Below are 22,449 nucleotides of genomic sequence, written 5' to 3' on the forward strand. Positions count from 1 at the left end.
GAACCCCAACCCTCAAGCTCTCTGTCTCTATCTCGTACTTCTACTCACAAAATTTCTTTGGTCCTATTACCAAAACACAAAACATTTTTTTGGAAAATAATCACCAAATCATGGACATTGGTGCCAATAGACAGTCATGCAGTCATGATCTCTGGCCTCCACTGGGTCTTCCACACAACAGTATCTCTCTCTCATTCATTCACCATCCACTCCCAGCCTTTATCCTCCTCTACAAGGTCCTGCCCTGAATCCATTCCTTCCTTCTCAGGAGATGACCATGTCTCCTTCACAGGCGCCCTAGAGATCACACGGGATCATCTGTCCTCAGTTTCCTGTTCCTCTCACCAAAACACCGTTCTGCACTCACTCCATTACCTGCCTCACCTGCTCTCATTTCCATGGAGAAGGTATACCTCCTTTCAACCAACTTCCTATTTGCTGCCCAGATTCCATCTCTTTGTCTCCTTAGGAGCCTTCCTCTATATCTCTTACCTGTCCAGATGTTTTTTAGGTTAACATTGACTGACCACTTCCATAGTCTACACCAGACACTCAGCTAAAAACCGCATATTTTATTTCATATAAATTCTATAATAACCCTGTAGATTAGGCACCACTTCCCTGGATTCATTCTCTCTGTCTCCTAACAAAACCTTCCTTTGGTCCTGTCTGGACTTCTAGCTCCAGTGCTCCAGCCCTGCTTCCCTTTGCTATCAAGCTTCTTGAAAGAGTAGCCTCTGTCCTCTTCGTCACCTTCTACTCGTTCCTCAAGCCTTTTCTGCCAATACTGCACTTATTGACTGAAATAAAAACTTCCTGGGCTTCCATGGTGGCACAGTGGTTAAGAATCCATCTGCCAATGCAGGGGACACGGGTCCGAGCCCTGGTCCAGGAAGATCCCACGTGCCACCAAGCAACTAAGCCCGTGTGCCACAACTACTGAGCCTACGCTCTAGAGCCCACGAGTCACAACTACTGAAGCCTGCGTGCCTAGAACCTGTGCTTCGCAACAAGAGAAGCCACCGCAATGAGAAGCCCGCGCACCACAACAAAGAGTAGCCCCCACTTGCAGCAACTAGAGAAAGCCCGTGTGCAGCAACGAAGACCCAACACAGCCAAAAATAAAATTAAAAAAAAAACAAACAACTTCCTGATTGTGAAATCCAGTGGATACTTTTCAGTCTTTATCTCACTTGATATCTGCCACATATTAAAAGTGTTCAAGCCCTTCTGCTTTAAGTATTCTTCTCCAACAACTTTCATAAAAATGCATTTCTCTGATATTCTTAACGCTTTGAAAATTTCTCAACCTGTCTCTGAGGGTCTGTTCCTGAGTTCATCCCTTAAGTGTTGGTGGTCACCAGAGCTCTGTCCTCATTCTCTTCTCTGAGTGATCTCATTCATTCCCACGCTTCCAACTGTCACAGGCAAGCCAACAATGTCTAGATTTATGTCCAAGTCTCTGTCCTGAGCTTCACACCCTTATCCCAGGGCCCCACCAGATAGCAACACGATATTCCCAAGATAAAGTCATCCTGTCAATCCCAAATCTATTTCTCCTCCCACATTCCCTAACTTGGTGCATTCAGTCTTCATATCACCATGTAACCAAGACAAACCAGGTAGCATCCAGCCTTGACTCCGGAAATTTTCCACTTGGTTGCAGAGAATGACTTGTACAATTATTTGCTTTCATCCCCAAAATATTGGACAATTTTGAGAGGTTGGATTTTATATAATGTTTGACCTTTAGACATTATACTTATAGCCTGTACGTTGCAGTCACCTCTTTAGTGAATATTTTAAGTAAAGCATTTCAAAAATTAATTATAGGAGGTTAGGACCTCAGGTGTGGTCAGCCTGAGAAAGAAACAGCTTACTTCGTTAAGAGTAAAAAAGAGGGAAATGTCTTTTGTTCTTTTATTGTCAGAGCAGAGATTGAGAATTGTCTGTATTTCTTATCAGCTGCCCATCTGCACTGAACTAAGGCTTTGCGAAGCTTCTGCCTACTGAGGCTGATTCATTTTCTCCTCAAAATAATATATAGAGATTTGCCTTCCTGAAACAGCATTGATATATTTTTCTCTGCAAGTCCCAGGTTCTGCCTGCTTACTGTTTTCTGAATCTTTGCTCATACCCACCCAGATAAGAAAATCCAAAAGAGATGGTAAAAGGAAATACCATGAGAGATTTCATCATGTTTACCTTGCAATTCTTTTATTATCATTGGGCATGTCAATTTCCGGGTTGAACTGATAATGGAAAAGTTCAGAACCAAAGAGATCATATTCCAAGTAACAGCCAAGTTGAGCAAACTCCAGTAGTTCCCCCTTGCCAAGGAGAGTCCTAGAGACAATAAGACAGACATATTGTTACTCTTTTTTTGTTTGTTTGTTTGTTTGTTTGCGGTACGCGGGCCTCTCACTGTTGTGGCCTCTCCCGTTGCGGAGCACAGGCTCTGGACGCGCAGGCTCAGCGGCCATGGCTCACGGGCCCAGCCGCTCCGCGGCATGTGGGATCTCCCCGGACCGGGGCACGAACCCGTGTCCCCTGCATCGGCAGGCGGACTCCCAACCACTGCGCCACCAGGGAAGCCCCATATTGTTACTCTTAAGAGCATATTTTCCAGGTACTTCCCTGGTGGCCCGGGGCTTAAGACTCCAAGCTTCCAAATGCAGGGACGCCAATTTGATCCCTGGTCGGTCGGGGAGCTAAGATCCCACATGCCACGTGGTGTGGCCAAAAACAAACAAAAAAACAAGAGCATAGTTTTCACATATACAGATTCAAAGTTTTAAGCACACTATGTACTGGAATGTAGTTGAAATCAAGTAAAAGAACTTTTAAGTTGGCTTTTATGATGTAACTATAAAATAGTTCAATTTGTTACCAGAAATTAGGGAAAATTCCCATCCAAAAGGGAGTTTTCCCATCTCAAGGACTTGGGAACTATAGACATTTTAATTATGCTGTCATCTCCAAAACAATTTTGTAATTCTTTTTCAGAATTGTCTTCAGGATATGCTCCGTATTCCTTTGAAAATCCTTAGTGGGACTGCTGTGAACTGTGGAAAGTATCAGAGGAAATTTGGCATCAGGACTGGAGAATTAGGTGAGTAATACTGATCTGGATAAAACAGGAAGCCAAGGTAAGGTAACAGGGCGATTTTCTTGTGAGGATCATAAAGCAGTTCTAAAATTAATTCCAAAGCATATGTGAATATCATTGCAATTTTTTTTAGAAAAAGGAGGGGCAATACTCCTAGAGATATTTATGTTCTGGTGTGTTTATTTTTTAAACAGAATTTATTATTTTATGTTAATTTTATGGCTATCTTCTCACTTCAGTAGAGATCATAGTAAAAATATCACTCTTTGTAAGACTGTGTAAATGAATGGGAAATGGAGAAAAATATAGGATGAGTGCAGGCTACAGACAGAAGAGTTGAGTCTGGAACGAGTAGATTATCTCAAGAAATTGAGACTCTAACAAGTAAAAAGGATGCCTAAAATTAACTCCCAAAATGCCATCATAGAGATTCAAGCACAGAGAGAAATAGGAAAGACAGAAAGAAAAAATCCTACCAGGAGGCAATATGGAAAAAATGTGAAGGAAAAAATACACCTCATTAAACATTGTGTGAAGGGAGTTAACGACCTAGAGCAAGGAAGTGATTGTTTGGGATCCAAGATGGGCTTGGAGAAGAGTTGCAACATCAGATAATCCTTGTCTTATTAGGGTTTTATCCATTCTGATATCCTATTACTTTGGCAATGCCAGGATGCAAGGATTAAAGCACTATTGTATGTCTATAAATCTGCTTCTAAGAGGTCAGAAGTATTTTCAAAGCCTCTCTTCCAAACCCTAGGAGGACCAATTAAGCCTCTGTGTCCGAGTGTGAGAGGACTCTGCTGTCCTGGGCTGCTGCCGGAGAGCTGGTCTTGACTTTCACTCAGCCATCATATCGTAGCTGGCTCCTTTTTATTCTGTTCACCAGTTTAGCGTAACTTAGAGTTCACGATGTTGTTTAAGGCAGGGAGGCTAAAAACGTCTTTCCTTTATGCTATAAAATGCACATTAGCTCTGTGCTACCTTCTATTAATACCACTCCTTTTCTATCTTCTTACCATGGAGACCATTTTTGCTTCCAAAATTACTAGGCTAAAAGAATATGTGTTTTACTATAGTAAACATATTCTGTTTTCCCCAAAGAACCATGCTTAAAAATGAAATATACACAATTAAAATAACATAAGGGGGAAGAGATAAGTTTAGTATTTTTTTCCTTTTCTAAAATTTTTTATTATTTTTGTCTGTGTTGGGTCTTCGCTGCTGCGCGCGGGCTTTCTCTAGTTGTGGCGAGGGGGGCGCTACTCTTTGTTGAGGTGCGCGGGCTTCTCATTGTAGTGACTTCTCTTTGTTGCGGAGCACGGGCTCTAGGGTGCACGGGCTTCAGTAGTTGTGGCTCGTGGGCTCTAGAGCGCAGGCTCAGTAGTTGTGGCGCACGGGCTTAGTTGCTCCGCGGCATGTGGGATCTTCCCGGACCAGGGATCGAACCCGTGTCCCCTGCATTGGCAGGTGCTTCTTAACCACTGTGCCACCAGGGAAGTCCCAGTGCTACATATTTTATCCTCAAAGGACATTTTCCAGAATTACGTTGACTTTGTGTGCACATTGTGTGTTTTAATTTTTATTTTGAAATGTAGTTCCCTCCCCGCAGTACCCTCAAAAACTGCACTTGAAAAATGGAGGTTATCCAAAAAAGTAAGAAAGGCTTAGTTTGTGGAGGTCTTCAATCAGTAGCTCAAAGCATAACAACATGTAATAGACAGGATTTGGCCATTACAGGTATTTTGGATATTTCTAATAATATGGTCAGAGGAGGAGAAGGAACTATATTAATTGTGACCATTGCTTACTTTCTTACTAGGAGCCTTATGTTGCTCTAAGCCTCTTACAAATACTAAGTGGCACATATTAAGGGTCTTCTATAATGAGGTCCTCTCTCCTGAAGTTCAGACTTGCATGCCTAATTGCCATCTCTACTTGGATGTCTAATAGGCAACTCAAGCTTAACATGCCTTGAACTAAACCCCTCATGTCCTGCCCCAAACCAGCTGCTCCAGCTAAGTTGATGGCAACTCCATCCATCCAGTGCTCAGGCCAAAAATCTTGGAGCTTTCTCCTCTTTCTTCCTCTGAATCACTCTACATCTAGCCCATCAAGATAGACTTTTGGTTTGACTTTCAAAATAGGACCAGAATCCAAATATGTCACCACCTCCCCTGCTACCCTCCTGGTCCAAAATACCATCTTCTCTTGCAGGATCCCTGCAATTGATTCCCAAGTACTCTCCCTACTTCTCTACCTTTCCTCTGTTACAGTCTATTCCAATACAGCAACCAAAATCTATCTACACACCTAAGTCAGATCAGGTCTCTCCTCCGCTCACAACCCACCAATAGCTCCCCACTTCCCTCCGAGAAAAAGCCAGGGCCTTAACAGTGGCCCACGAGGCCCTGAGTGATCTTCATGGATGTGGTCTTCCAAAAACCTCATCTCAGAGAGGGCTGGGGAACGTAGGCATCTAGATCTCCAGATGTCAATTATATATAAATCCTGCCTGTATTGGAAATGTTATCGGAAGAATGGCACCATAGGCAGGGTTCACTTTCTAGAGGAAGACGAACATGTTCAGTAAGATTCATCTACACATGGAAGTTTCAAATGTAATCCCTGGGAGTTCTTACCCTGTAGAACAGCACATAGAAAGGAGTGTGTCTTTGAGGGAAATGGTCCCTCTGTAAAACACTCTTAAAAATTTCACAGTCATATGTAGGCAAGAAGATTTCAGAAAAGAAGCAATTAAGCTGATTTTGACCATCAGGAGAATGCTGTTTAAAAAGGAGGCAGACAAATTTGCTGTCATTAGAAAGCCAGGATAAATACACATACATACACACACACACACACACACATACACATACATATGTGTATGTACATACATATATGCATATTATTATTAGTAGTGACATTTGATGATGTGACACATCCTAGATAACTAAACATTAGTGTGAAGGCAACTAAGACATGAGTGCACTTAAATTCTCCCTATTGAAGGAGGAAACATAGTATAAAATCCACAGGAAAAAGTAGGTCAATGATCAGACATACTTTTCAGAAGACAGCCCTGAAAATAAAATGAGTTTGGTATTAGATATTAATGAGGCGGTAGGATGGAGATGTAGGTGAAGCAAGAAAATAAAACAGCAGTCCTCAGGCAAAATAAACGGCCCTTTCTCGTTTAATCTTTACAAAAACTACATGAGAAAAGTATGATCATCCCCATTTTATAGATGAGGAAACTAAGTCTCAGAAAAGCTTGTAAGTCTCAACTCCCCAAAGGAGGAGGTGGTGAATAAATGCAAATTGCGTTCATCTTCAGAAGCCATGTTCTTAGACCCTGCTGCCCCTTTCGTGATGACAGCATTCACCCGCCTCAGCTGCTCCATTCCTTACGTCAGCACTTACCTATGGAGAAATACACCCCATCACAAAAGCATCTCACCTTGCACCGTGAATGTCTAACAAGGTGACTTAACTACATTAAACTGACATTCCGCTGGATGACTTCCAGGGATTGTCAAGGTGCTACTGAAGTTGCATTTATGCATGTGACTTTTTTTTCACTTGGAGAACGGATTGACCCCAGATGTCAAAATGGTACCAGGGGAAAATGTCCTCTGCTTGACGTCTGTCAGAAGAGGATTAAACGGAGGTCCTGCCCCTCAGTGATCTCATAGCACTTCTTATAAGAGCGAAGGTGTCAACCGCAGCCAGTTTTCCTCATTCCATATTCTATACCCATGAATAATTATATTCTCTCTTATTCCAGTCTTCCCCAGCCTTTAAGGTATATATCTTTCACCTCTTGCCCTAAATAGTCAATGAGGTGACTTTGAGATGCAGAAGAGCTACTGCATTTCACACTGGAGAAAGTCCCTTCTTCCAGGTGAATGAAGTTGATTGCAATGTCATTTGTAAAATGTCCTGAGATTTCCCAAGAGGAAGACGAGGTGTTTGAATCAAGTATTTGTTCTTGTTATTCATACTATATCATTTCTTTTGTTGCATGTTTGACACTTTTGCTCTTCAACCAGTACACAGATTCTCTCTATGTAAGGAACGGGCTTATATTTATGACAAATATATTGCTATTAACTAAGAAAATGGTTCTCTGATGCCATTTGGCTATCTTCATTTTCAGAATATGGTTATCACGTACATACATGTTTTAAGGCCAGTATTAAAACGCAAGACAGTTGATTCTGTTTTTCAAACCTCTTTATATTCTAGATCTGATCCAAGAGCTGAGGGGTGTAGTTTAATGTCAAAATGCACTCTGAGTGGGAACAAGGAAGTCTGTGTGAAGAGATAATTTAGACAAGGAGCTTTGCGCTGTCTGGGAAGCAAGAACTAAGAAGCAGAGGAAAGGATATAACACGTGGTGTAATCAAGATGATGACATTACCTAACATTTGTCTTGGGTTTTTACAGTTTCAAGATACTCGCAAATGCATGATTTCGTCTCATACATTCAAGCACACCTTCATGAATTAATTCAGCCAACATTTACTGTCTTGTGCTATCACCTACCCCGTGCTAGCCTTTGTGCTGGGGATACTCCTATGAATAAGAAATTTAAGCTGCTGTCTCAAAGAACTGAAAGTCTAGGGAAGGAGATAGATATCTAAATTAATAATTACAATTAAATGTGTTGAAAGCTTTTTATAGTACAAATACATACAAAGTATTATGAAAGAATAATGAAAGAGGTGATTCCTTTGAGTTGAGTCTTGAAGAAAACTACTCAGATGTAGGTTGGTGGGGTTTAAGTGTCCGGTGACGGATGGATAATCCAGGAGAACACCTATTGAGAGGTAAAAGAGCTTGTCATTTCTAGAAGATAAGGCTGTAATTTATCAGAGCTAAAGTGCATGAGGGGAGACGCATCTATCCATCCATCCATCCATCCATCCATCCATCCACCCACCCACCCATCCATCTAATAAGAAATTGTTGATCATCTACTTACTATGAAGTATGAGCCGGGGAAAAAAAGACAAATAATACAGGGTCTCATCCTTCAAGAAGATCAGTGTCTATTAGGGAAAAGAGACATGGAAACACAGAATGGCTTTTCAGACCTTACCAAGTCTAAGAAAGTACTACTAGGAACTGGATTGACACAAAGAAGGAGATATCAAACACTGCTTGGCTCATCCAGGAAAAGCTTCATAGAGAACAAAATCTCTGATGAGTTGTATATTGAAGAAAGACTCTGCCTAGTAGATCAGAGAATAGGGTATGTCCACCAGACGGACTAGGTTGGAAATAGGTTACTCAAAGTCACGGGCAGTGTGGCTTTAGCCCAGATTTTGCCTATGCACTAGAGAGGGTGGGAGATGAGATGGAGAGATGGGTGGGGACCAGATGACCAAGATGTTTGGATTTTGTGCTGAAGGTGACACAGAACCACTGAAGGATCGTAAATCGGGGTGGGGGAATGTAATCAGATTTGTGTTTGCAAAGATCCAAATGATGGCAATTTGGAGGCTAGATTAGGGAGCAAAGCTAAGGGGGTGGTTCCTGTTTGGAGACAATTACAGTAGTTCAGGTGACAATGAGGACCTGAATTAAGTGAGGAATACATCAGAGGGGCTGTATTTGGAGATCTTAGTGTGGTAGACAGGTTTTAACATGTGGGGCTGCAGAGGGGAGGGGACTTTAGACTAACATCTGGGCGAATAATACTGTCATTGACCAGAATAGGGCAAGAAGGAAGAGTAAGTGGTGGGACACGGTCTCCATAGTGACAGAAGTGTAGAAGGAGAATCAAGGGCCTGCCACGGGCAGTTCATTAGATGTTGGCATCATTAAATGCTACCACGAGCATGGAAAGGGCAGGTTCTGAAACTCATAATGAACTGGTGAAATACTGATGCTGCATATTAACACGATTGCAGAAATGAAGAAATAAAGCTTGGGTCTTTTAAGTGATCAAGAACCCAGGAATTCCAGGAACTCCTAGGCTAGTGCACTTTCCATTATACTGTGCAGTGACTTCGTTGGAATTGATCAGCTACTCCAGTCTGTGAATTCCGGGGCCCGGAGGGTAAGCGCTGTGAGTGTCGCTGTATTTTGAGACTAGACTAGCTCAGGGCCTGACACATACAGAAGCACAGAATATCTTCAGTGCCAAAACTTATGAACTCGACCAAGTAATTAAAAAAAAATTTTTAACTTAAAAATACAATAATGAGATGCTTATATATAACCGATTTATTTAAAACAATGTTTAATTTCAATGACTGATTATTATAAAAATTGTTTACCACAAAAGAACTCCAAAAAAGTCCTGTCTCCCTCTTCACTGAATTTCTTAATTTAAAACCAATGCGTATTTGTACAGATAGCGTCATGTGGGATTCTTTATAATTTTATGAGAGTTCTTCAACAACTACTTAAAAGAATTATTAAACTCACCTAGAATTGTTGGTGTAACAACCTAAAATAACTTTTAAAATAGTTGTAATACAATGTTTAAAAGAAACTAATATATAAATTACTATAACCTAATAAATTCAATGTTAATATAATTTTACAACACTACGTATATTTCTATACTATTAACGGCAGTTGCAACTTACCTACAAAATCTGAAAAATTCTTAATTGATGAATTTCACTTAATTTATTTTTTAATGTCAAAAATAGAAACTGAATAGAATGAAGTAAGTTTTTAATGTACGGCCTAAACATCGTCTGTGGCTAGAAAGTATAATTTATTATTTCAATTAAATATTTACCAGGAACTCTGGTTTCACACAAACTCAAAGCCATCAATTCAGATGGTGCATTCACATTAATATACTAGTTTATTCCCATATATGTAGGTATTTTAAAGATTCTTTTGTCTTTTTTAGAGGATTTTTTTGTGATAAAGCATTACTTGTATGGAACAGTCTTTTCAACTGTAGAGAGTAACTGGGAATGAAAAGCAATAGAAAAATAATTCCGATTGCAATGTATTTATTTTACATATTCCTCATTATCTATATTTGAACAGGCGTCTTCCTCCCACGTGATTCAGTTCTCTTCTTGGGTCTTTATCGTACAGAGATGTTTAGTGATGTCATAGGAGGGAATGACGTCACATTTTCAATATTATGACATAAGTGTAGGCTTGAGGAAAAGGAACAGATGGCTGCAAGAGAAAAAAACTCTTGTTTAAATTACACCAAAACCAGAAGTTGGCTCTGAATTGCGAAATGTAATTAAAACCTCATTTTAAAATGGATTTCACAGTTTATCCACCCTAGGAAGAGCTTTTTACCATATGAACTTTCCAGCTACCACAGAGCACAAAAGAGGTTGCGTTTTTCATGTAAGCGATACACAGTTCAAGGAATGATGGTATTGAGGAGAGTGAAGATAAATCTCATAGACATGGCAATCCTTTTTGTTATAATGTCATATTTCACGGGAATGGTGTCAGAGTCATGAAAAATGTCTCTAGAAGAAAAAAATTACTTGTGGAAGCTTTTGGTGGGTATAATGTATCAGAGAGAATACAGGACTAGTGCCTTCGTTTGCTCTTGACATTGGGCTGATTCGCCCAAGTGTCTTTGTTAAAGAGTCCGATTTAGGATACTCAACACATACCAATTACCAGCATAACTTAATTGCATTTTATTCGGCACTTTTAGGTATATTAAGTAGTTTTGCTCCATTTCAGTTTGTCCAGTATTTGCCTGGATTTTCTATTTCTTTTAAAATAAGTTTTGCAAGTGTCGGGGAAATTTGCCTAACACATTAAGGGTTAAAAAGTAATTTTTCTTAATGCCTTTTGACAGATGAGCAAAAGACTGGAGGCTTAAATGACTTGCTGACGGTCACTTAGCAAGTAAGTGCTGGTGTCAGAAATAGAATCAGACACTGTGACCCCAGCACTCCCTCTTTCTCCATTGTCCCAGGCAGACATAGAATAGGCACTGCATTCATGAAAGAATAGCTGTGGCCAATGTCACCACACGACATCACACAGAAATGTGTTCAAGGTTTGTGTTTCTTTGTCACTGAGTGCTCTCTACAAACCGATGTAGACTTTAAAAAAAATTTTTTTTATTGGAGTATAATTGATTTACAATGTTGTGTTACTTTCTGCCGTACAGCAAAGTGAATCAGTTATACATACACATATATCCACTCGTTTTTAGATTCTTTTCCCATATAGGTCATTATAGAGCACTGAGTAGAGTTCCCTGTGCTATACAGTAGGTCCTTATTAGTTATCTGTTTTATATACAGTAGTGTGTATATGTCAACCCCAATTTATCCCTCTCCCCCTTCCCCCCATAACCACAAGTTTGTTTTTCACATTTGTGACTCTATTTCTGTTTTGTAAATAAGTTCATTTGTACCATTTTTTTAGATTCCACATATAAGTGATATCATATGGTATTTGTCTTTCTCTGTCTGACTTACTTCACTCGGTATGACAGTCTCTAGGTCCATCCATGTTGCGACAAGTGGCATTATTTCATTCTTTCTATGGCTGAGTACTATTCCATTGTATATATGTACCGCATCTTCTTTATCCATTCTTCTGTCGATGGGCATTTAGGTTGCTTCTGTGTCCTGGCTATTGTGAATAGTGCTGCATTGAACATTGGAGAGCATGTGTCTTTTCGAATTATGATTTTCTCTGGATATATGCCCCAAAGTGGGATTGCTGGATCATATGGTAGCTCTATTTTTAGTTTTTTAAGGAACGTCCATACTGTTCTGCATAACGGTTGTATCAATTTCCATTCCCACCAACAGTGCAAGAGGGTTCCCTTTTCTCCACACCCTCTCCAGCATTTGTTGTTTGTAGCTTTTTTGATGATGGCCATTCTGACTATTGTGAGGTGATACCTCATTGTAGTTTTGATTTGCATTTCTCTAATAATTAGTGACATTGAGCATCTTTTCATGTGCCTCTTGGCTACCTGTATGTCTTCTTTGAAGAAATGTCTGTTTAGATCTTTCACCCACTTTTTGATTGGGTTTTTTTGATATTTGATTGGGTTGGTTTTTTTGATATTGATCATGAGCTGTTTGTATATTTTGTAAATTAATCCCTTGTCTGTCGATTCATTTGCAAATATTTTCTCCCGTTCTGTGGGCTGCAGTGTAGACTTTTATGTAAACTTTAGCTACAGTCATACCTAATTCTATGCCAGTAGCCATGATTGTATGTTTAAAGACATCTCGTTTTTCTTACATTTTCCTGTCTCATGCCATATGGGTAACAGAAGAAATGTCAGTGGATATTAGGAAATGAGAACAGGGCAGTGTTACTAGTACATATTTTCTCTTAACAATTCTCATGTGCTTATCAGTCCCCTACTTTGTTGCCTGAATTAATGTCTTTAATTTCTCACTCCGTAGTTGGATCTGAGCTGATATGACTAAGTAAGTTGTCTTTACTATATATAACATGTACAAAGTATATACTCTACAAGGCATACTCATTCCTCTCACCACATACTGTGCATTTTGCACGTAATGCATGCATACACACGATCCTGACAAACTGTTAAGAAATACAGCACCGTACACAGAGGATTCTAAGTGTTATAAACCATGTCATGCGCAAAACATTCCAATTGTTCTTTTTTTTTAAAAAAAAAAAGTACCTCCATGCTATTTAAATATATAAAAATATTTTGGTCAGTTTTAAGTTTGCCGAACTTTTGCCTGGAATTGTTTTTGGATGGTTTCACATTAATTCACTAGTATTCACAGGAATTAAAACTGTACAGTTCAAAGGATACCAGATGATTATTTCTTGGTGCCTTTACAAAGACACCCTTAAGGTTAAGTCACCATAATTATAATGAAGTAAGCATGTTGAAGGCAGAAAATGGGTCTTGTCCCCTGCTACATCCTAGTGTCAGGTATATGGTAATTAGGCACTTAACAAATAATTTGTTGAATGAATGAATAAATGATTTTCCACTCACTCACTTTATCTAATTAAGAGCATGAAAAAAAATGTATCTAAATTGTGTCCTTTAAGGAGGTGGACGAATTTGGCCTGAATAATCAGGGGTAAAGAGCCCATCCACTGCAATCTGCCTTCTCCTCTTTCAGAAACCCTTGGGTCAAATTCCTCTCCCTTCCACAGGGAGAAATTTTCAAAGAGAGAGATGTGCTGTGTTCCTGCACTTAATTATCATTGTGCCTCTAATCAAACTCTAGGCCCTGGATTTCCATGAAAGCCCTTTGGTTTGTTAAATCGGTAAGTAGAAGAAAGATTGAGGCATAGCACCTGTCTTTGGCCGTCCCAGTGGCTCCGAGTTTGATCAGTAAATAGTTAGTACCCAAATACCTTCCAGCCATGTTGCTCTACCCAACTTGCCTTGGTGATGACAGAATTTTGCTGTCATAAAAATACCTACAGCTACTCTATAGTACATTGCAGAAAAAATTCCTTGGAGGCGGATGGCAAAAAGACTCTCTATGGGTTATCTTCTTCAATCCCATATACCCTGTATCAAACCAGGGGCAGAGGCAGTGCTGTGATCATATGCCACCTGGAAATGTGGCTAGAGTTTTAACAGGTAGTCAAGTTTTAATACGTGATTAAAAGGCATAAAGCCTTTGTGGATTAAAAGCCCAAACGGGAACACATAAGTGCTGGTGTTATTTTTCGACAAATGTTGACTTTGGGCGGCTGTAACTGTCAAGGGCAGCCCCCTACAATGTTCCCCAGGGTTACATCCACCGCAGTCCACAGGCACTTCCACAGGCCTGTATTTCTTAAAGAGAACAGATGGTTAGGGGAGGGGCCCAGACACAGAAGCAGATTTATCTTGTCAGGCTGTTCTCTCCAGGCAAATGACCTGAAGCAGGTCACAAGTGGTCACATGACAACAGTGTGGTTCAGAGGTGTCCTAAGGTGCTGGCCATTCCTTAACTCTTCCCTCTCAGGGTCTCAACTGATTCTTTTGGATAGGCACATAGCAGTTTTGTTGTTGTTGTTTTTCGTGTGTGTGCATCTATTTTAAGGTAAAGTGCCTTATGAATGCTAGTGAAGATTTATATATCTTTAAAAATATTTAATTGTTGGTACTTCCCTGGTGGCGCAGTGGATAAGACTCCATGCTCCCAATGATGCAGGGGGCCTGGGTTCAATCCCTGGTCAGGAAACCAGACCCCACATGCATGCCGCAACTGAGAGTTCACATGCCACAACTAAGGAGCCCACGTGCCGCAACTAAGGAGCCCACCTGTCACAACTAAGACCCGGTGCAACCAAATAATTAAATTAAAAAAAAAAGATTAGAAAAACTTTAAAAAATTTAATTGCATCAATGGATTGTGGACACCTGGAGATATTTTATTTTGTATTCTCAAATGATAGAAATCCTACCTTTAGGGGGATGAATGAACAGTTTTACAGGTAGTCAAGGCTGAGCGGCAGTCCGGCTAGAAAGCCCAGTGTCCTAAAAAGAGTTGCAGGACAGAGCCAGCATCTTACCTTGCTACCCACAGTCACAGCAGCCTGTGGGTTCAGAACCTTCTCTTTCAAGCCTAAAAATTCCTGTTGTTTTCCGGGAGGCCTTGTTTTCAGGATGCTCTTCTTTTTGTGTGTTGTATGTGCATTTTGTTGCATGAAATACATGTTCTTTTGTGATTTGTCCCCATTATAGAAGCTGAAGTCCTTGCCCTTTCAGTACAGGTCAGATTGTGTGTGCAGCCCAGCAGACCTCAGAGAGTCTGTGAAAGGCTGACCTAGTCAAACGCCAGCCTGGCAACTGTCTTGCTGTGAACACTCACATCAAAAAGCTAAAGTTGCCTGCCTCTGCCTCCCTGAATTTTTTTTTCTGTTACTTTATTTGGTTTGTTTTTCCAAATGCACTCCTTTTTCTAAGCCCATTTTCCCTAGTTGCCTGTCCTCTGAAATGTTCATACTTCTAGGTATAGTATTTCCGGCCTGGAACCCTGAATAATCCATAATATAGGGACAGAATGGCTGGCTGTCCTAGAATTGGTCTCAGGATTTTCTAGGATGCTCTGAGTTTGTCTCATGTCACTTCAAGCTCTCCACTCCATCCTGGGCCATTTTAAAAGGAGGCATTGAAATGGCAGCCAGTGAATCTCAGATACTGTAGCTTTGTTGTTTAAAAGAAAATACATATACATATGTATATATACATTTTATGTACCTATACATGTTGTTTGATTTTATGAGCAAGGAGTAAACATATATATATATACACACACACACACACACACACACGTAGAGTTTGATTTTATGAACAAGGAAGTCCTACTGTTGTAGAAGTTAACGTTTATTTCACAATTTTCAATGAAAGGTTATGTTCTATTAATGCCAGGCCTCATTTTCTCACTTACCTACATGTCTTAAGTATAAACAAATAGAGTTAGAAAGATTCTTCTTTAAGAGTTAGTATGAGCCAGTTCAAGCAGTAGGGCAGGCTAAACGTTCACAGGATACCTTGCCAACATAGTACATGTAAAATAATGAATAAAATGAAAGGGGACAAAATATCATATTTTTAAATGCCTGGCTAAGCTGGTAGGAAAGTAAAGGACTTGTTCAGGGGGCAGAAACAAAAGAGAGAGCAGAGAAAATAAGGAGTAAGGGGTGACCTAGAGCAGCCGTTTGCATGTTTGTTTGTTTTTTATTGAGGTATAATTGGTATACAATATTATGTAAGTTTCTGGTATACAGCATAGTGATTCACAATTTTTAAAGCGTATACTCCATTTTTAGTTATTATAAAATATTGACTATATTCCCTGTGTTGTACAATATATCCTTGTGGTTTATTTATTTTATACATAGTAGTTTGTGCCTCTTAATCCCCTTCTGCTGTCTTGCCCCTCCCCGCTCCCTCTCCTCACTGGTAACCACTAGTTTGTTCTCTGTATCTGTGAGTCTCTTTCCTCTTTTGTTATATTCACTAGTTTGTTGTATTTTTTAGGTTCCACATATAACTGATATCATACAGTATTTGTCTTTCTCTATTTCATTAGCATAATACCCTCCAAATCTATTCATGTTGTTGCAAATGGCAAAATTTCATTCTTTTTTACAGTTGAGTAGTATTCCATTGTTTATAGATATCACATCTTTTTTTTAAAATTTTTCAATTTTTTTTTTACATCTTTATTGGAGTATAATCGCTTTACAATGGTGTGTTACTTTCTGCTTTATAACAAGGTGAATCAGTTATACATATACATATGTCCCCTCCCTCTTTTGTCTGCCTCCCACCCTCCCTATCCCACCCCTCTAGGTGGTCACAAAGCACCGAGCTGATCTCCCTGTGCTATGAGGCTGCCTCCCACTAGCTATCTATTTTACATTTGGTAGTGTATATATGTCCATGCCACTCTCTCACTTTGTCCCAGCTTCCCCTTCCCCCTCCCTGTGTCCTCAAGTCCATTCTTTAGTAGGCCTGGACATCACATCTTCTTTATCCATTTACCCAACTGTTGATGGGCACTTAGGTTGCTTCCGTATCTCGGCAATTGTAAATGATGCTGCTGTGAACATTGCGGTGCATGTATCTTTTTGAATCAGTGTTTTTGGCTTTTTTGGATATATATCTAGGAGTGAAATTGCTGAGTCATATACTAGTTCTATTTTTAGTTTTTTGAGAAACCTCCGTACTGTTTTCCACATGACTGAACCAACTTACACTCCCGCCAACAGTGCACAAAGGATCCCTTTTCTCCACACCCTCACCAGCATTTGTTATTTGTGTTCTTTTTGATGGTGGCCATTCTGACAGGTGTGAGGTGAGATCTCATTGTGGTTTTAATTTGCATTTTCCTGATGATTAACAATACTGAGCATCTTTTCATGACCATCTGTATGTCTTCTTTGGAAAAATGTCTGTTCAGGTCTTCCACCCATTTTGTAATTGGGTTTGTAATTGGGTTGTTTGTTTTTTTGATGCCTGGGGGGTTTTAAAAGACAAAGTGAGAAAGAACTGGGGCTGAATAGAAATAAATCAGAGACATAGCCTCTGCCAGCACATGAAGGGAGTACTCCTCTCACCCAAAACAACACCCATGTGGGTGGACTCAGTGCAAATCTGGCCCACAGGAGGAGTCTTTGGAGATTATATGTCTTCCTCAGTCTTGTCTTCTGGTGGAGGGGAGGCAGTTGGGAAAAAAGTCTTCCATGAGAATCTATAACCACAAACCTGCACTTACTGAGTTTAGGGGCCAGAATTCATAGCACCTGAGTGGTTCTAAAACCCTCAAATGCTTAAACAGTCACAGAAAGATAAATACGGTAGGATTCCACTTGTATGACGTACCTGTCGTCACATTCGTAGAGACAGACAATCGAATGGCGGTTGCCGTGGGCCAGGGGTGGGGGGATGGGGAGTTGATGTTCAGTGGCTATAGAGTTTCAGTTGTGCAAATGAAGAGAGTTCTAGATATCAGTTGCCCAACAACGTGAAGGTACTGAACACAACCAAACTTGACATTTCAGAATGGCTAAGATGGTAAATTTTATGTGTATTTTACCACAGTAAAAATTGTCTTTTAATTTTTAAAAATTTAAAGTAGTCTCAGGTTGGTAATGCCCCCTGACTGCCTATAAGAAACAAACATAGCAAACAAACAAAAGGCCAGGAAAAGACCCTCCCACCCAGGATTTGTAATAATTTCCAAGGAATCTAAGATCACAGTAATATTTTACAAGGAAATAATGAATGAGGGCCAGAAGAACCAACAAACTATCCACTCAGAATAAAAAGACAGTGGGAATTAGATTTATTAAGTGCAAGGTTAACATTGTATGCTTAATTGTTTTTGTAAAGATGAAGCTGAAAGCATGTTGAAGGAAAAAGTAATTATCAAAATTAATCAAGGAGATCTGAAAAGTAACCAAATAGAACTTACAGAAGAAAAAATAAAAACTATAGTTCTTAATGTTATAGACCAAATTGATAGACCAAGCAGCAGATTGATTCCACTGGAGAGAGAAGGAGTAAATAGGAAGATGGAACTGGAGAAATTACAGCTCAGAGATGCAAATGGATGGAAGTATGAAGTGCAGGTATTAAGATCCTACCTATATCAACTTACAGTTTACAATGTAAATAATCTGGAAATATGGGTGAAGCAATATTTGAAGAGACAATGGCTGAGATTTTCCAGAAACAATGAAAAAGACCCTTCTACTGAGGAATTCCAAGCATACAAAATAAAAAAGAAATTCACACTGAGATAGATCATAGGGAAAATACAGAATACCAGAGAAAAAGATGCTACAAGTCATCAGAAAAAAAAAAAAGACAGGTTACTTCAAAGGAAGCACAATTACTTTGAGCTGATATAACAGCAATAATACATGTCAGATAAAAATGGAAAGGGCTTGGAAAGAATAGCTTTTAAATAGAATTATCTATTCTAATTCACTATTATAAATTATCTATTATATTAAATGATCTCTTATGAATGAAGGAATAAATGCATTTGCAGACACATGAAATCTAAGCATTTATTACCAAAACAGACCCTCAGTAAAGGAACTTCAAATGATGGACCTCAGGAAATAAGTAATAATTTAAGGATAAAGGTCTGAGATGTGAGAGGAAATGATAAGCCAAGAAAAAAAGCAAAAAAGTTAATCTAAATCTACATTAACCATGTTTTTTAATAATAAAATAATGTCTTATCACTGGGATTAAAAAAAGTCAAGTAGGGAATTCCCTGGTGGTCCAGTGGTTAGGACTCCACGCTTTCACTGCCAAGGGCCTGGGTTCAGTCCCCAGTCGGGGAACTAGGATCCCACAAGCCGTGCAGTGTGACCAAAAAAAAAAAAAAAAAATCAGGTAGACCCCACATCCTGGAAAATATAGCCTAAGACTTAGATGGTGAGTAACTGAGGTTTCTAAAGTTCTTGTATTACTAGGAATGAAGGAAGGTAAAATTGTTTACTTTTTTTTTTTTTTGCGGTACGCGGACCTCTCACTGTTGTGGCCTCTCCCATTGCGGAGCACAGGCTCCGGACGCGCAGGCTCAGCGGCCATGGCTCACGGGCCCAGCCGCTCCGCGGCATGTGGGATCTTCTCGGACCGGGGCACTAACCCGTGTCCCCTGCATTGGCAGGCAGACTCTCAACCACTGTGCCACCAGGGAAGCCCTGTTTACTATATTTTAAAATGTTTAAATTTGATGTGTTAAATATACATGTTAAATTTTCTGCTATAACTACTAATAGGGTATAAATCGTACACATACCTTGCAAAGAAGTAAAGAGGATAAATAGAATATGGAGGTGAAAAAAAAAAACAATAAAAAGAAATCAAGAAATTTTAATGATAACTATGACAAAAAAATGAAATAAGCATATCAGTAAACATAGTCAATGCAAATAAACTGAATTTAGCGTATAAAAAAAGAGAATGACTGGGTAAAACTCCAAACCCAGCCATATGCTTTTTACACAAGACACATGTAAATTATAAAGACAAACACAAAAAGACTGGTACAGTCACATTAACGTCAGATAAAACAGCTTTTAAAACACTAGTACTGGGCTTCCCTGCTGGCGCAGTGGTTAAGAATGCACCTGCCAATGCAGGGGACACGGGTTTGAGCCCTGGTCCGGGAAGATCCCACATGCCGCGGAGCAACTAAGCCTGTGTGCCACAGCTACTGAGCCTGTGCTCTAGAGCCCGTGAGCCACAACTACTGAGCCTGTGTGCCACAACTACTGAAGCCCACGTGCCTAGAGTCCGCGCTCTGCAAGAAGAGAAGCCACCGCAATGAGAAGCCCGCGCACCTCAACAAAGAGTAGCCCCCGCTCACCTCAATAGAGAAAGCTCACGTGCAGCAATGAAGACCCAACGCAGCCAAAAATAAATAGAATAAATTTATTTAAAAAATAAAAAAAATAAAATAAAACACTAGTACTTACATTGCAAGATAAAGCAGCTCCATATATGTTGATATACGTTTCAATTCATCAGGAAGATATAATAATTTGTATGCATGTGATAACATAGCTTCAAAATATATGAAGCGAAAACTGAAATATGTACAATCAGAAACTAAAAATCCACCATGAGAGATTTTAACATACTTCTCATAGTAACCAATAGATCAAGCAGTCAAAAAATCAGTAGGAATATAGAGTATTTGAACACCGTGATTAACAACTGTAGTCTAAGGGGCATATAGAGAGGATTTATATAATAACAGCAGAATGCAATGTTTTCAAGAACTTAATAAATATTTAAAAAATTTTAAAATATATATTATCTATACTCTTTTGTATGCCTGATATACTTCACACTGTTTAAAAAGAATCAAAAATCATCCTTATTGATTAAAGGTGCTACATATATTCCATATCATACAGAAGTATATTATCAAATACATTATTTTAAATTCAAATGAAGCTACCCAAGATTGCATAGCAAATGGTAGAGGCAAGATTTAAAAGCACATGTCTCTGGGTCCAAAGATTCTATTCTCCACACTGCAATGCACTACCTCTGTGACCAGTATCCAGAAACATCCCTCTGTTTTATCAGTACAACCAGAAGATTCCTGAAGATAGCCAAGTATTGATCTCAATATCAACCCAGCTGCCAGGACAACTGCCTTTACCTTGAGGTCCCTCAGGTTCCCCGTTAACACTGGCTTCTCTGTTCTGCCACAATTATAATATGTTTTATTTTTTTTCTGCACAGGATTTTACAGTATTTTTATTAAGATGAAGCATTTTACCAATACGTTCTGTAGGAGCATTCGTTTATTAAATAACAGACTGTCGGGTCTGATGATCAGGATTTATCAGTCTGCTAACATGGCTGTGTTCCACTTTGCAAGACAGAATTAATTGTAACGTATTATCAGTCTCATCGGTACTGTGTTAATTCTTTCATCAATTCAACGTAAAGGCCGATGTCTAGCCTTTGCAGCATTGTTAGGCTTCTTCATACAAATAACTGCAGCCAATGTCTATTTATATAGTCAGTTATTTTGCTGAGCCCTACGGGTCTAATACAATATGAGAGGGTTGAGTGGTGGACCTCAGAAAGACATGTCCATGTTTCAGCCCTCTGAATCTCTGAAAGTGACCCTATTTGGAAAAAGGTCTTTGCAGACGTAATTGCGTTAAGGATCTTGAGATGAGATCATCCTGGATGATCTGGGTGGGCACTAAAGCTAATGACAAGTATCCTCATAAGAAGCAAAAGAGGAGACACAGACGAGCAGCAGGAGGCCATGTGAAGACAGCAGAAATTGAAGTTAGGCTACAAGCCAAGGAAGACCTGGAACAACCAGACACTAGAAGAGGCAAGGGACCCTCCTCCTGTAGATCCCTGGAGGAAGCGCAGCCCTGCCAACACCTTGATTCCAGACTTCTGGCCTCCAGAGCTGTCAGAGAGTACATTTCTATTGTTTGAGGCCTCCCAGTTTCTTATAATTTGTTACAGAAGCCATAGGAAACTAAGACATAATACCGCCAAACAAATAATATACATATTACTATTATTTTTTTAGCCGTGCATTTTCCAAAATTAAGATGATTCAAACCACCAGTCACAACAACACACCTCAACACTTCTATGTGTGTGTTTATTCTCAGGGTGAAAACCATTCAATTCCCCTTCCCTTTATATTTGCAGATAAATTTATCACTCTTAACTACTGGCAAACACTGAGCATGTGGAATTAGCACCCACTGTGACATCATACCCTGAGACAAAGTGGGGACACCAACTGTGAAGCATTAGGAAGGATTAAGTAAATTAAAAGAAATGCCTTGTGCAAAATACCTAGGATACTGACACGGGGTAGGGACACAAGAATGGCATTGGTGATTTTTATTAACGTCTATGGTAAAACTTTATAAATACTATCTTCCAAGTAGTTCGTAGTTTTTTTCTAGTGCTTTATTGATCTGATGATTTTATTTATTTGATCATTCATGAATCTTGCGATGGTTCGCACTAATTGGTAGATGGTCTGCTTACCTATCGAGGTGTGACATAACTTGTTTCGGAGGTGTCTGCTCCAGCCTCTTGCAGCACTCGGATAATCTGAAATGGTGCCCTTCGGTTCCTTCCCGGGTGAATAATAACAGGACAGCCAAGCTGAGCTTGAGCGTGAGCTGTTGCCCGTAGAACCCTTCTTTCACTCTCAGTCAGAGGCCAGGAGCAACCAGTTTCCCCAGTAACGCCACACTTGATACTGGTTCCATCAGCTGCATGGAGAATTTCATTAACAAGGACATCAGTAAGCTAAGGAAGAGAGTGAAAATTGATAGATCGGATTTTATCAACATAGAGTCACCACAGTATGTGAATGAATTTAGTCATTCAGTCACTCATC

The 22,449-nt window shown here is 39.6% G+C and overlaps 2 protein-coding genes across 5 annotated transcripts in view; one reads left to right on the forward strand and one right to left on the reverse strand.

Annotated features, from left to right (window-relative positions):
• RSU1 (Ras suppressor protein 1) overlaps nucleotides 1-22,449 on the forward strand; it is a 355,370-nt gene that overhangs the window by 273,927 nt on the left and 58,994 nt on the right. For 3 of the 4 annotated variants that reach the window (XR_003796044.1, XR_003796046.1, XR_003796045.1), the window contains exon 9: nucleotides 3,007-3,112. Coding sequence is in view for 1 of the 4 variants with exons in the window: in XM_029239184.1 (XP_029095017.1) it covers nucleotide 3,007 (1 nt within the window). In the remaining 3 variants the exon portion in view is untranslated. Of the gene's footprint in view, nucleotides 1-3,006; nucleotides 3,703-22,449 lie in introns of those variants that run through there. The other variant, XM_029239184.1, reaches the window with a different exon arrangement.
• PTER (phosphotriesterase related) overlaps nucleotides 1-22,449 on the reverse strand; it is a 32,847-nt gene that overhangs the window by 5,402 nt on the left and 4,996 nt on the right. Inside the window, 3 exon segments of the mRNA XM_029239181.1 lie at nucleotides 2,206-2,346; nucleotides 22,092-22,111; nucleotides 22,113-22,358. Of these exon segments, the coding sequence (XP_029095014.1) occupies nucleotides 2,206-2,346; nucleotides 22,092-22,111; nucleotides 22,113-22,358 (407 nt within the window).

This window comes from Monodon monoceros, unplaced genomic scaffold (assembly GCF_005190385.1).
Source record: "Monodon monoceros isolate NGI ecotype Baffin Bay Population unplaced genomic scaffold, NGI_Narwhal_1 Super_Scaffold_21, whole genome shotgun sequence".
Classification (NCBI taxonomy): Eukaryota; Metazoa; Chordata; class Mammalia; order Artiodactyla; family Monodontidae; genus Monodon; species Monodon monoceros.